The sequence below is a fragment of the Onychostoma macrolepis genome, chromosome 17 (assembly GCF_012432095.1).
Source record: "Onychostoma macrolepis isolate SWU-2019 chromosome 17, ASM1243209v1, whole genome shotgun sequence".
Taxonomy (NCBI): Eukaryota; Metazoa; Chordata; class Actinopteri; order Cypriniformes; family Cyprinidae; genus Onychostoma; species Onychostoma macrolepis.
Window position 1 is genome coordinate 2,988,199 of NC_081171.1, and position 15,143 is coordinate 3,003,341.

At 36.7% G+C, this 15,143-nt stretch overlaps 1 protein-coding gene across 2 annotated transcripts; it reads left to right on the plus strand.

Annotated features, from left to right (window-relative positions):
* The first annotated feature begins 1,232 nt into the window (after window positions 1–1,232).
* LOC131523281 (NACHT, LRR and PYD domains-containing protein 3-like) lies at window positions 1,233–14,133 on the plus strand. Of its 2 annotated transcripts, none has more exons than XM_058749541.1 (10): window positions 1,233–1,329; window positions 1,578–1,640; window positions 1,885–2,054; window positions 2,162–2,281; window positions 2,402–2,528; window positions 2,823–4,706; window positions 9,916–10,086; window positions 10,277–10,438; window positions 11,003–11,049; window positions 12,474–14,133. In XM_058749541.1, exons 3-10 carry the CDS (start codon window positions 1,907–1,909, stop codon window positions 13,031–13,033), a joined length of 3,219 nt encoding a protein of 1,072 aa, XP_058605524.1. In that variant the 5' UTR covers window positions 1,233–1,329; window positions 1,578–1,640; window positions 1,885–1,906; the 3' UTR covers window positions 13,034–14,133. The 2 variants fall into 2 exon arrangements, with proteins under 2 accessions (XP_058605524.1, XP_058605525.1); XM_058749542.1 differs by having other exon boundaries at window positions 12,455–12,491.
* The last annotated feature ends 1,010 nt before the right edge of the window (window positions 14,134–15,143 follow it).

Consider the following 15,143-nt stretch of genomic DNA (forward strand, 5'->3'; position numbering starts at 1 on the left):
ACGACAACTGTAGCCAAATTCCTCGACACGTCTGTGTGTGGTGGCTCTTGATGCCTTGACCCCAGCCTCAGTCCATTCCTTGTGAAGTTCACCCAGATTCTTGAATCGATTTTGCTTGACAATCCTCATAAGGCTGCGGTTCTCTCGGTTGGTTGTGCATCTTTTTCTTCCACACTTTTTCCTTCCACTCAACTTTCTGTTAACATACTTGGATACAGCACTCTGTGAACAGCCAGCTTCTTTGGCAATAAATGTTTGTGGCTTACCCTCCTTGTGAAGGGTGTCAGTGATTGTCTTCTGGACAACTGTCAGATCAGCAGTCTTCCCCATGATTGTGTAGCCTAGTGAACCAAACTGAGAGACCATTTTGAAGGCTCAGGAAACCTTTGCAGGTGTTTTGAGTTGATTAGCTGATTGGCACGTCACCATATTCTAATTTGTTGAAATAGTGAATTGGTGGGTTTTTGTTAAATGTGAGCAAAAATCATCACAATTAAAAGAACCAAAGACTTAAACTACTTCAGTCTGTGTGCACTGAATTTGTTTAATACACAAGTTTCACAATTTGAGTTGAATCACTGAAATAAATTAACTTCTTCCACAACATTCTAATTTATTGAGAGTCACTTGTATATAGCCTGCACAGCTATGCATGTGTTTCTCTTGCTTATTAAAAAAAAATAATCTATGAAGCAAAACTCTGACATTCATAATGTGGATTTATGAACATACAGCTATTCATGTATTCAGTTTTTGATGTAAAACATAATTTTTTTGTTATTATTATTTAATAGTATTCTACATTAGTATTGATATGGTCACCATTCAGTCCATTTCCGTTCCGTATTGGCCAGGAAAAAAGCCTGTAAATAGGATATTAATAAATGAATATAATATTTGTTTTGTTTTGTTTAGGGCATTATATGTGACTGTGTAGAATCTGTCAAGATGGATTTGATTTCTTGATTTGATTTTCTGATGCGTCTTGAAAGTGTTAATGTTTGTTGGTTGTTTGTTGGGTCCTAGGGTTATCTGATTTTCTTTATTTCAATATTTAATCATAATTGAATTAGTTCTTTGCTCAGTCTTGGTTATATTATAGCTAAATGGCCCAACATTAACTTCACACTTCTGTCTGTATCTTATGGTTAAATTTTAACTGAGCAGCTTGTAAAAATATAAATCTGTTCAGAGTCCATATATGAAAGAAAAAAGCAAAGAAAATCACAAGAGAAATGTGTTTGTTAATAATGTGATCAGCTTTCAGTTGAAATGCTGCTTTCTGGAGGTTAATGGAATGATTTTCGGTTCATCAATGATTGGAGAGAGGTAGGTTTGAAAAAACACATTGCTGGATTCATATTCATGTACTGTTTGAATCTGCACATTGATGTTTTTTTGTTTTTTTAATTGACTACTGTAATGTCAGTGTATTTTCATGTGTATTAATCTATTTTAAGTGAGTGCCTTTTGTATTAATACAGAAATATAACAGAATTATGCTGTGAAAATGTATCCAAATAGAATGTTTCACATTCGAATTTAAGATTTAAGAATATCAAAATGTCTTCTAGCAGCAGTGTTTCCAAGTATTGAACTTGGAGTTTTGTTGCACTGAAAAAGGCATCTGGTTTTCACAGGTAATTATTAAAATATTTTTTTGCTTACAGATATAAAATCTGTTTCTAAATAAACAGAACCATAACACTCAGCTCTTTTCTGTATGTTTTTACAGAAAGGATAGTTGTTTGAGTGTGTGTGTATTTGTGTGTTTATTACTGTTACAAGTTAACAATACACTTTATAGGGCACCAAAGAGTTACATGTTTTTAATATTCCTTGCATATATCTTAAGTAATTTGTTACATAATCTTGTTTTGTGAGTTCCTGGACTGTTGCCTCTACAATGAGTGTCAATGAGAGAAGAGAAGAGGGGGGTGCTGTTCGGACAAATAAAGCAGTATCTCCAAAACCCTGCCTTGAGTCTATGAAGAGCTTCGAGTCCATTGGCAGCCCCCCTAATATTAGTGATTCCAATTCCAGCAATGCCTTTAGTAAGAAAAGCTTGATTATGTCTTCCTTACATTCTGGGTCAAATAAGGGTTTAAAGATTGCAGTAGATTGGAGTGTTCTGACTGTTGTTTTCTCCATGTCTTTGTAGAAGAGGAGGGTACTGTTCAGACATATAAAGCAGCATCTCTAAAATATGGTCTTGTGTCTATGAAGAGCTTTGAGTCCATTGGCAGCCCCCCTAATATTAGTGATTCCAGCCATTTCTTTAGTAAGAACTGTCTTGTTTTATTGTTCCTGTCACATTTTAGTTCATGTAAGGGTTTAAAGATGTCATTACAATAGTTTGGAGTGTCTTGCGTTCTAGGTGTTTTACCATGTGTCTTTGCAGAGGAGGAGGGTGCTGTTCAGAAACATAAAGCAGGCTGTCCAGAACCCAGCTGTGTGTCTATGAAGAGTAACGAATCCATTGGAAGCCCCCCTAATATTAACGATGGAGCAGTGACTTCTGACCCTGAGTGAATATGAATACGATTCAACTCCTGCAGTGAAACTTTCAATTATATATTCTTTCAACTAAAACAAGATACATGAGATATTGTGGTGAAAACATTGAAGTGATGATGAATTGAGTTGATTTTTTTATTATTATTTTTTTAATTATAGTATTGGGTTATATTTACCTTTAAGACAACCACGTAGGCTGGGGACATTTACATAGTTTAGGGTGATTATAAAAAAAAAGTCTTACTGCAAAATTAAGAAATTTAGATTTGACCTTTATTGTATTTATTTTTACTTTATTCGTTTAGCAAGCAGCCTGTCAAACCAGCAGCCCTGACGAGAGATACGCTGCTGGAGGAGACTGATCACATGCAGCACAATTATCTCCAAACAGTGAATGATGTCTTGCAGAGAATCAAAGACCAACACAAAACCAGTATGAAGAACAAGTATGAGAGATTATTTGAAGGAATCAAACTAGAAAAGAATCAAACCCTCCTGAACAGGATCTACACACAGCTCTACATCATAGAGGGAGAGAGTGAAGGTGTGAATGAAGAACATGAGGTTTTACAGATAGAGAAAACAACCAGAACACAAGACACTCCAATCTACTGCAATGACATCTTTAAACCCTTACATCAACCAGGACATGAGGAGAAAGACAAAATCAAGACTGTTCTTACTAAAGGTATCGCTGGAATTGGAAAAACCGTCTCTGTGCAGAAGTTCATTCTGGACTGGACCGAGGGAAAAGCCAATCAGGATGTAGATTATATGTTTGTGCTTCCATTTCGAGAACTGAACTTGATTAAAGATCATCAGTACAGTCTTCACAGACTTCTGCTGGACTTTCATCCTGAACTTCAAGATCTGGACTCAAAGATTTATGAGGAGTGTAAAGTTGTGTTCATCTTTGATGGTCTGGATGAAAGCAGAATCACACTGATGTTTACAGATGATGAGAAGGTTTGTGATGTGAATGAATCTTCATCAGTGGGTGTGTTGATGTCAAACCTCATCAGAGGAGACCTGCTTCCCTCTGCTCTCATCTGGATCACCTCCAGACCAGCAGCAGCCAATCAGATCCCCTCAGAATACATCAACCGTGTGACAGAAATTCAGGGATTCAATGAGCCTCAGAAGGAGGAATATTTCAGGAAGAGAATCAGTGATGAGCATCAAGCCAGCAGAATCATCTCACACATTAGAAGATCAAGAAGCCTCCACATCATGTGTCACATCCCCGTCTTCTGCTGGATCTCAGCCACTGTGCTTCAGAACCTCCTGAAACAAGATAGCAGTGCAGAAATCCCTCAAACTCTGACTGAAATGTACATCCACTTCCTGCTGACTCAGATCAACATGAGGAATCAGAAGTATGATGAGAAAAATCCAGAGAAACCCCTGAAGTCCAACAGGAAAGTTATTGTGAAACTTGCTGAACTGGCTTTCAAACAGCTGATGAAGGGCAATGTGATGTTCTATAAAGAGGACCTGATTGAGAGCGGCATAGATGTCACTGATGCTGCGGTGTATTCTGGGATTTGCACTGAGATCTTTAAGGAGGAATCTGTGATTCATCAAAGGAAAGTCTACTGCTTCATTCATCTGAGCTTTCAGGAGTTTCTAGCTGCTTTCTATCTGTTTTACTGCCATGTAGTCAAGAACATGAAGTCATTGAAGTTTTTTCTGGCTTTGTGGTTCAGGTTAAAGAAAATCCCTCTGTATGATCTACTACAAACAGCAACTGAAAAATCCTTACAGAGTAAAAATGGACACCTGGATCTTTTCTTGCGGTTCCTGCTGGGCATCTCACTGGAGTCCAATCAGAGACTCTTACAGGATCTACTGACACACACAGTGAACAGCTCAGAAACCATCGAGAGAATCACACAGTGCATTAAAGACAAACTCAAGGCTGATGAAGGTCTCTCAGCTGACAGATGCATCAATCTGTTTCTCTGTCTGCTGGAAATGAAGGATCAGACTCTGTACAGAGAGATTCAGGAGTTTGTTAAATCAGAGACTCGCTCAGTCGGTCGACTCTCTCCCGGTCACTGCTCAACAATCACCTACATGTTTCAGATATCAGAGGAGGTTCTGGATGAGTTTGATCTGAAGAAATACAACACATCAGATGAGGGTAGAAGGAGACTGATACCAGCTGTGGTGAACTGCAGAAAAGCTCTGTGAGTATTAATTTACATGATTGGGGATGAATCTGAATGTGTCTGTTATGTTGAGATGTAACTGTCGTAGGCCAGTAAGAGCTGTTGCGTGTAAACCTCACTCCCCTGATCACAAGAGGTGCTCTAGCGACTGATGCTAGAGGCAGTGGTCTTTGGCTTCCTTGTTAGAGCACCCGCTTCCCACACCGGAGACCATGGTTGGAATCCCGCTCGGAGCGAGGCGAAGTAGAACCGATTACAGATACACAGTAACATTGTGATTTCTCCATCAAATCAAGACACTGTTTTCTTTGACATGACGATAATTAAAAGGGAAAATATAAAGCTGTTTGAAGAGGGCAAATGTTTTAATGTCAGAAGTACTTATTACCTCCTGACTCACTCCAGACATGTGCAACATGTCAGAATAAACTGTAGTGGTAGTGTCTTCTTCTGTTGGTGTTTATTTGTCCTACTGCCTCACTATTACTTCACTGTGACTCCGATGCTCTATGTTCACAACATCTCTTCTGTAGTTAGTGAGAAACCATATTTCATCTTGTGTTATAAACTTCCTGGCTGTAAAAGTGCTGTGAAAGTTTAAGCTCCTGACCTCAGCATTGTTATTCCGTGAAGAGATACCCATATGTCATGTTGATGTAACAACAAAGTCTGATTAATTTGGCCTTATTTCCAGTCAATATTCAGAGTTGACCTGATAAAAAAAAAATATATATATATATATATATATATTATTAGTCATGTGAATGGCATGGAATCAATACCATGTGCAGAAGATAGGAAAAAGTATTTAACCTCCTTTAATGATGGCGCTGGTGTAATCACTTGCATTTTTTCCTTATAACAGTGAAAAGAACTTAAAATGCTCCTTCATTTTTGAACGTACATATAAGTGTAATACATCATTCGAATCTGTAAAGGGTCTACTTTTATTCGTGTACACTCACAATATCAACAAAATATTGTGCTTTTGTAAAATAAAGACAATATACAGGGTGCGCTTTCAGCGGAGCGCAAACATGTAAACGCCCACATCACCTCTGTAAACAAAGCGTGAAGATTCATCAGGTTCATCTAGGATACTTTTCATTTCTGGAAGAAGATGCACTGTGAAGAATAAGACAGAATTTACCTCAGAAGAAGAACTCGACGCACAGCTTGATCTAGTGGAGGATTTAATTCTGATGAGTAAGTAATTTTTTATGACTTGTATTAGTTGTTATTGTGACATAACTTTTACACATTACTAGTTAGACTTTTCCCAAACTATAATTCTTGACTAAATGTATGAAATTAAGTGAAACCTTTTGAAATGCAATATAAAAGTGTTTACACTGTAACACTATGAATTTTAGAGTCTAAGAATATTTAGACCAATGTTTACAGTCAAATACTCTGCTCGCAAATATATGTAGATATTTATAACGTGTTGCTTAATAATTCAGTTTCTCAAATATAAAATATTTTTGTATTATATTATACATACAAAGCATGCCTGTATTTATGACTACAAAATCATGTTTTTTTTTTCAACATAAATAATATAGTTGTTCCTGATATCAACATGCTAATAGATGTGGTTTTTTGTTTGTTTGGTGACCAGATACCTTGAAGACTTCACTTAAAACTGTTTTTCTCTGAGTGCTGTACCAACATCAGAAGCTGTTGAACTACATTGGGCTGATATTCTACACAAATATGGTAAAATAAACTCCATGACTACTGATGGTAAGGCTGTTTTTTTCTTGAATGCATGGAAAGAAGCAGCACTGCAGGTACGGTTTACTTGTTTCAACAGTTGAACAGGATCTGTTGTCAGCAATGGCACAAAGGTGCATGACTGTTCAAGTCTCTGTGTTTAGATCAGTGTGCTCATTAATGTGTCTTTGACCTTCACTGTGTATATATTGATAATATTGTGTAAATAAAATACAAATAATCAAAACCCCCATTATTTTATTCTCCTCACATTCTTTCTTACCTGACAGTCACATTCACACTGATGGCTCATTATCAGAGGTGGGTAGTAACGAGTTACATTTACTTCGTTACATTTACTTGAGTAAATTTTTTGGGTAACTAATACTTTTAGAGTATATTTAAAAATGGGTACTTTTACCCTGCTAAAAAAAAAAAATGATATAGAACCCATTTTTCCAATAGGATTTAACATCCCACCAATATAATCCATCACATACCAGCAGACACCATTATAGTTTCCATTAAAACCAATACAATTCCCATTATAATCATTAAATCTATTACATTTTCTATTGTGTTTTTGGGTAGGGTTCTATTGTTTTTTTCAGCAGGGTACTCTTACTCAAGTACATTTTTAGTGAAAAATCCATACTTTTACTTCGTTACTGTGGGTGACGCTCCTCTCGTTACTTTATCTTAATGCAATACAAGTTAAAAATGCTTCAATTTATTCTAAATACGCCATCTACTTTTCTCTGGGCAATGAGCGATGCTCATTCACGAACGATTAATTCTTTTGAGTCAATTCTGTTCAAACCAGTAAATCGGTTCGCAAATCAATTTGAATGTTTCGTTCAGTTCCCTGCCGCACCCCGGGTGTGTCTCACTCGTCCTTAAAAGTGAAGCTGCGGGCTCTTTGATCGCTCCCTGGTGGCTGGCTGCAGTACAGGTCATAAACCGCCTCTCCATGTAAATGAATGGGACTTCAGTCAAAATAAAAAAATAAATTACACTTCCAATACAATTTTCCGAAATATGGTTTTGGTCATTTAAGGTAGTTGTTATCACGCTGATATATGTTCAATTGTTCGTTTTTATGATATGTTTGATTTTAGCTAGTAATTTGATGCTATAAAAACGGGGCGTGTCGTTATGGTTGATTGGGTCTGGGGGAGTTTGATTCTGCGGCTCCACCTCACGACACTACTGCGCAGACTCGGGCTCCAAATGACGTCATTTACTCAAGATGGCAGCGGCCATACTGAGATGTATTCGCTTCACTTTTCTATAGAGTGGAGGAACTATGACGTCACTTTGTATGCGGATCGGCGGTTAGCATGAAACTAGTTCTAAACTAGTTTAATTAAACTAGTTTTAATTAAAAACGTATCCCCGTGTATTTAATCTTTTAAATAACAGCAGAGTGAGCGAGTTTTTGTATATGGTAAGATTAAACTTATTTTAGTAAACAAAGCACCACATTTCAGCTCTCATTTTTTTAGGGTGGATACACAAAATGTTATTTTATCCTTGCTTCTAGGAAATCCTCAGTCAGTATGCTTTCTAACAGCTTCATGTTGCCGTAAACATTTAATTTTAACGTGGCTTTAAGCACTATGCATCATTAAAGTTTCAATTTCACCAAGTAAAGCCGGTAAATGTGGTGTTTACCTGTAATAATCGTAATATGAGTTTACCTTATGGTTTGAACCCTGAGTCTCCGCATCAGTAGGAAAGCGATAAAACGAGCTTCTTCCATCCAAAGACGTGTCGCATTTCGGGGCAAAGCAAAAAAAAAAAAAACATTGTCGAACAAAAATATAAAATGCGGGAAACTATTCATTGGTTATTCTAAAATTAATTGTATTACAAATTATGCTACAACTGGAAAATACTGTAAATTGATAAACTGTTCGGCGTGATGACGTTGAATGTCTCCGACAGCGCCTGTAGTCCCATTTAGCAACTTGTTAGCAACCGTCTTTAAGCAACGTAACAGCTTAAAAAAATCATGAGTGGGGTGTAACTGGTGTGTTTTATGTCGTAGAATAAAACGTGAAAGTATCTTGAGTTTGTGTGAACCACGGACCTTATTTAAGGGATTTAACCAAAATCCCATTCAAAAAAACCAAAGACTCTGGGACGATGGAACCGGAAGTGCTAAAATGCTAACTCGCTTCCAGGTTTTCACCTACAAAGTGACATCATAGTTCCCCCACTCTATAGTGGAAGGAAGTGGAGACGCGTCGTCCATCTTTTTTTACAGTCTATGTGCCGCACGCGCTTAGTCATCTGAAGCGGTTCTCACTCAGAGTTGTAACAGAATGTTTAAGAACATCAAGAGCGTTGAGCGCAGCGGCGCGCGGCCTGTTCCAGGAGGAATGCCTTTACCTAGACACAATTAATATTGATATTTTCACAATATTTATGCTTGCAGAAATATAGGCTACAGTTGTTTTCATTTTGCAGAACAGACAGAAGAAGATCCGTCAATGTGCATTTGTTTCATTATTTAGATGTTCGGTAGTGGTCATGTGAGGAGTTTTTACTCCGTTATATAATACATAATTAATATACTTTGAAATATAATTTAATTCAGTGACGCAAATCAAAATTTTCATTAGCCGTTACTCCAGTTTTCAAAGTCATATGATCCTTCAGAAATCATTCTAATATATTCATTTGCATCACTGAAATAAATTACATTAAAAAAAATATATTAAAAATCTTTTGAACGGCACACACACATTACATAAATTTTATCTACATAGGCTATCTAAATAAAAATAGACTATAGATATACAGTATATGATCCAAAGTAACCAGTAACTAACTACTTGAGTAGTTTTTTTACCCTATACTTTTTTACTCTTACTCAAGTAACTATTCAGACTATTACTTTTACTTGAGTAAATATTTTTATAAGTACTTTTACTTTTACTTGAGTACAGTTTTTGGGTACTCTACCCACCTCTGCTCATTATCGGATGCCCTTTGTTTCTCAGGTGCAAATCGCTATATATTCATGGCCATTGTCACTCCCTCGCATACGGCCTTTTTAACACAAAACATGACTTACAAAAGTTAACACAATTTATTGTTTTCTGTGAATACGTGAGCAGGATGATTTTCACATCATTTTGTAGAAAAAACTCTTGTCTACTACACCCAGTTCTCAAAAGTATTGTGAACAAATATTCTGTATGTGTTTTATGGCCTTATTTCAGTGACTTGTTTAATGTCTACTTTTTCACTAACCACGCATAAAAGTTGTTTTCTCAAAAACACAAACAGGTAAATATATTTTGCTTACATATTATTGTAGCCCAGTTTGTGCTGAATACAGTGTAATCAGACTTAAGACATTAATATGTTTTTATGATATATATGTATATGTAAACTGAAAAAAGCACAAATGTCAAAAATCCTCCAGGGCCCCCAAACCCCCTCAGACCCCAGAGGTTTAAACCCATCATTTTCTTGAACCATATTTCATCCTGTGTTATAGACTTGCTGGCTGTAATCTCACTGATCAGTACTGTGAAAGTTTGTCTTCATCTCTACGATCATTAAACTCACTGAGAGAGCTGGACCTGAGTCATAATAATCTGCAGGATTCAGGAGTGAAGCTTCTGTCTGATGGACTGAAGAGTTCACGCTGTCAACTCAACATACTGAGGTAAGAAAAGAAAAAACAGATGAAGATTCACTTGATTATGAAATTAAAGATGCCCTGTGCTCTGGTCCTGATCTCCTGGGTATTTGTAATATATGGTGACATCATCTGATGTCACAGATGATGTGATGTTGGTTGTTTGTGTGTTTGTGTGTTTGTGTGTGTGTGTGTGTGTGTGTGTGTGTGTGTATAGATTATCTGGTTGTATGGTGACAGAGGAAGGCTGTTGTTTTCTGGCTTCAGCTCTGAGTTCAAACCCCTCACACCTGAGAGAGCTGGATCTGAGCTACAATCACCCAGGACAATCATTAGTCAAGCTGCTCTCTGATCCAAACTACAGACTGGACAAACTCAAGTATGTTCAACACTAACAATCATCTTGTCACGTGTGTTTGTACATTTGTGAGCTATAAAAGTCACTGAAAACTCAGATTACTGCATACAGCACATGAATATACATACATATTGCACAGGAAAATAAGGGTGTGTCTTGTGACTGAAGATGATCTTGATTTAGTTCAACAGCTGCATCTGAGAAACAGACTCAAGTCTCTGATCACAAAACATAAATTCAAATCTTGTTGCTGCTCAAGAAAGTAAATTCTCATTGCTATCAGAGACATGAACCAAAATGATTATCAATTATTGATTAAAACACTTGCACAAATGAACGAATATAGACATATAGAGTGAATGTAAAGCTGAATCTGTGACAAATCATTATTTATGTTTCTTTTGAACCCAATTCAAAATTGTGGGTTGTCATGTTTGGAATTTATCAATTGTAATCTATTTTTATATATGTAAAAAATATCACAGGTGTTCAAATGAGAGATTATCTTCAGTTTAACATGCATTCTTATTTGATATAAAGTCTTAATTATTATTTCATTGAGTGTGACATCTTTTGTTTTTATAGTGTGGATCATGGAGGAGAGATCAGGATTACAACAGGACCACAGAAGTGTAAGACACACACACACACACACACACACACACACACCAGTGCTGGGCAAGCTACTTGGAAAATGTAGTGAGCTAAGCTAACAGTTACTCTTCATTAAATTACGCTTCACTACACTAAAGCTACAGCCCTGGGAAATGTAGCAAGCTAAGCTACAGCAACATGGCAAAAGTAGTTTACTACATCTAAGCTATTTTTTAAAAATTCATTTTTATATTGAACCAACATCATACCAAGTCAGTGCTCTCTCAGTGATCAATAAAACTGTCAGTCAAGCAGATAGACAGGCATAATAGTTCAGGTTAATTGTTTATTCAACAACTGTTCCAAACCAATTTGGCAACAAAAATCAGTATCATGTACAGGGACAGATTTACCGTTATGTTTTTCCCTGTCATTACCGCCACATCAGAGGCAGTATGTGCATCACATTTAAGTTTTCATGAACTTGCAGGTTATACAGTTTTCTGTCGCTATGTGGGTGCTCAGTTTTTTTCTGTTATTTGGACAAAATATCATATTATAAAAGATTCAGCGCTTCACACAAGCTATTTGGCTGACTCGACAACAAATGATAGACTAAGACACTTGATTAACCTGCTGATTTTGTCTGGCCAGAGGAGAATGACACTATTTCGACAAACTATTTCCCCGTCTAAATACTGTAAAGTTGATATAAAGCCACCCAGCTTTATATCAAGCTGATGTAAAGCTGCTTTGACACAATTTGCATTGTTAAAAGCACTATACAAATAATAGTGACTTGACTCTTTGCTCCTTAAAAACAAAACAAAAAAAACATTAGCCTTTATAAATATAGTGTCTCTTGAGTAAAGAAAAGCTGTACTTATTCAATCAACAGATCTTTATTTATCTTCAGACAGCAAACAAGCTGATGCGGGAGGAATAATGAGGTTTGACTGACAGTTTGAGGAGCCAATGGAGTTACAAGGTTTAGTGGCGGTGGTGTCACTTACTGATCCAGGATCAGTGATCCTTAACTATTATATTTCTGATTTGAACTTGAGCTTCAGAAATGCTTTGGAAAATGTAGCTGTAGGAGCTAAAGCTAATACTTTAAGTTACTGAGTTGTTTGATCCCGAGTAAATAGGTTGACGTGCTTTCTTGCTTTGATGTTACGTTGTTTACTACTTCCTCCATAAAAAATGAAAAGACCATTCTTCTGTTGCATCACCATACAGTTTATTGGCTCCACAAAACACCAGCATGCATAATGTCCAATTTAGTATCCAATACATAGACTAAAGGGAAGTCTCAAAAGCGTCCAATTTTTTTCGTGGTGTTGCGGTCAAAAACCTTTTGCCCTTCCGGGTCAAACACCTACAGCAGTAGGAAGGCTACCTATATACACTGAAACCTTGTTTTATTGTGTTAAAATACTACAGTCTCTCTTCTTGTGTTCAGATGCATGTGATCTCACACTGGATATAAACACAGCAAACACTCATCTCATTCTATCTGAGAGGAACAGAAAGGTGACACTTATGACAGAGGAGCAGCCGTATTCTGATCATCCAGAGAGATTTGATGAATGTCTTCAAGTTCTGTGTAGAGAGAGTCTGACTGAACGCCATTACTGGGAGGCTGAATGGAGCGGAGAAACTAATATATCAGTGGCATATACAGGAATCAGCAGGAAAGGACGGAATCATGACTGTTTGTTTGGATACAATGAAAAGTCCTGGAGTCTGAACTGTTTTAGAAATTCTTTTATTATGAGACACAATAATAAGCTCACAGAAATATCTGTCCCTTCACATCGCTCTAACAGAGTAGGAGTGTATCTGGACTGGTCGGCCGGCCGTCTGTCCTTCTACAGCGTCTCTGACACACACACACTCACACACTTACACACATTCAACAGCACATTCACTGAACCCCTCTATGCTGGATTTAGACTTTATTATCCTGATAGTTCAGTATCTCTATGTGAGATTAAACAGCTTCCTGTGAGAAACAACTGAGACACACAGTTGAGTGAAAGAAACACGGTCATATTATCTCTCTCTTTAACTCACACAGCTGTCTCTCTCTCCTAATCTTAATTCCAGTATTTATATAGAAACACACACATTGGGGCTCATTAATGAAACACGAGCAGAACGAATTTGAGTAAATCATTCTTAAAGCCATTCTGACGTAAACTTTCGAATTCATGAAAATGTTTGTATTTTCAAAATGTTAGTTGGTACGAAAGAAATGTACACCTGCTCCCTTCCACGTGTAAATGATACGTAAAAGGTTCTATGTTCTTTTTGGCAAACTGATGACACTGAATTTTAACGCGCTGCCATAATAACACAGTGCTCATCACTGTCACTATATACCCAGCCGTAAATAGAGGAGGGGACAGTACAAAGACTGCCTACAACAAATGGAGAAGTCAATAGAGCTCTGGAGGTTGAAGTCACACAATCTAAAGGCCATCAGGAGAGCGCTAGAGTGGCTGTAGCATTGGCATCCACAGTTGTAGATCAATAATTTCAAACCAGACTATTTAGACCTTACAAACCTTACTATTTCAACATGGTGGACAGCTGCTGTGCACCAGGATGCCAGAACAGGCAGGGGAAAGCTAGGGTTGCCAACCGTCCCGTATTATTGGGCTTAATTTATGTGTCCCGTATGGTTCCGTACATGACCTCCCTTGGCCAGTTTCTTGCCCCCTCACGCAGTATTCGTTAAGTAAATCAGAAAATCCTGAACATTACTGTTCGAGGAAGGCTGCAGAATCCTCTGCCAGTGTTGGTCGCTCACGCTTCACAATAAGCAGCGCTAATGCCAATTCCGTCCATGTTTTGACTTCAGTAAATCAGTTTTGGCAAATACAAACAACGTGATTATTTTTCATGAGTCCAACATCCAGCCGCGCAAGAAAACATGCAATCTACCCGAGATGTGATCAGTAAGGGAAGCCGTTTTTCACTATGCAAAAGAGAGAAAAAACATTTTACAATTAAGTAAGCTTCTGAACCTTGTAGCCCATCTTATTCGTAAAACACACAAAATGATCAATAAAAAGTGTCAAGCACCAAAAGCAACCCATATTAAATCTATAAGTTATCTTTAATTTGAAAATACGCATTTTCATATATATATATATATATATATATATATATATATATATATATATATATATACACACACACACATATACACACATATACACACACACACACAGGTGCATCTCAATAAATTAGGATGTCGTGGAAAAGTTCATTTCAGTATTTAAACTCAAATTGTGAAACTCATGCATTAAATAAATTCAATGCACACAGACTGAAGTAGTTTAAGTCTTTGGTTATTTTAATTGTGATTATTTTAGCTCACATTTAACAAAAACCCACCAATTCAACAAATTAGAATACTTCATAAGACAAATAAAAAAAACATTTTTGTGAATTGTTGGCCTTCTGGAAAGTATGTTCATTTACTGTATATGTACTCAATACTTAATTACTAATTAAGATTCTCTATGGGGTTCCGTTCTGGTGAGTTTGCTGGCCAGTCAAGCACACAAACACCATGGTCATTTAACCAACTTTTGGTGCTTTTGTATGGAAGCAGAATAATGACAATAGTTTTTGAAACATAAAGCATGCTGAATTCCACAAATCAAAAAAAAAAAAAAGATGCATTGCAATTAACAGTGCTTGCATTTTAATGCCTTGTATTTCCAGGGCTTGCATTTTTAGGTCCTGAAATTTAACATAGTTGTTTATTTAAGCTGTGAATATTTCAATTCAAAATATTTCACACACATTTTCATAATTAAAAATTCAACAATTCATATTCACCTTCCAGAATTCACTTCCAAAATATTCAACCTGTTTAAAAATACGATGTATAATATTCGATGTATAGATTTTTACAATACCTCCTTTATATATATGTACAGTACAGAATTATTTACTTATAAAAGAACCCTGGAATGGTTTTTTTCATGTTCCAATGGTTGTAGTACGTTGCTAGATACAAAACTGACTTACTACAGGTTAGATTTTGCCAATATCTCCCGTACGGTATGTACAGTACACAAATATATATTTTTTAAAACTACAGTAATTCACCAAA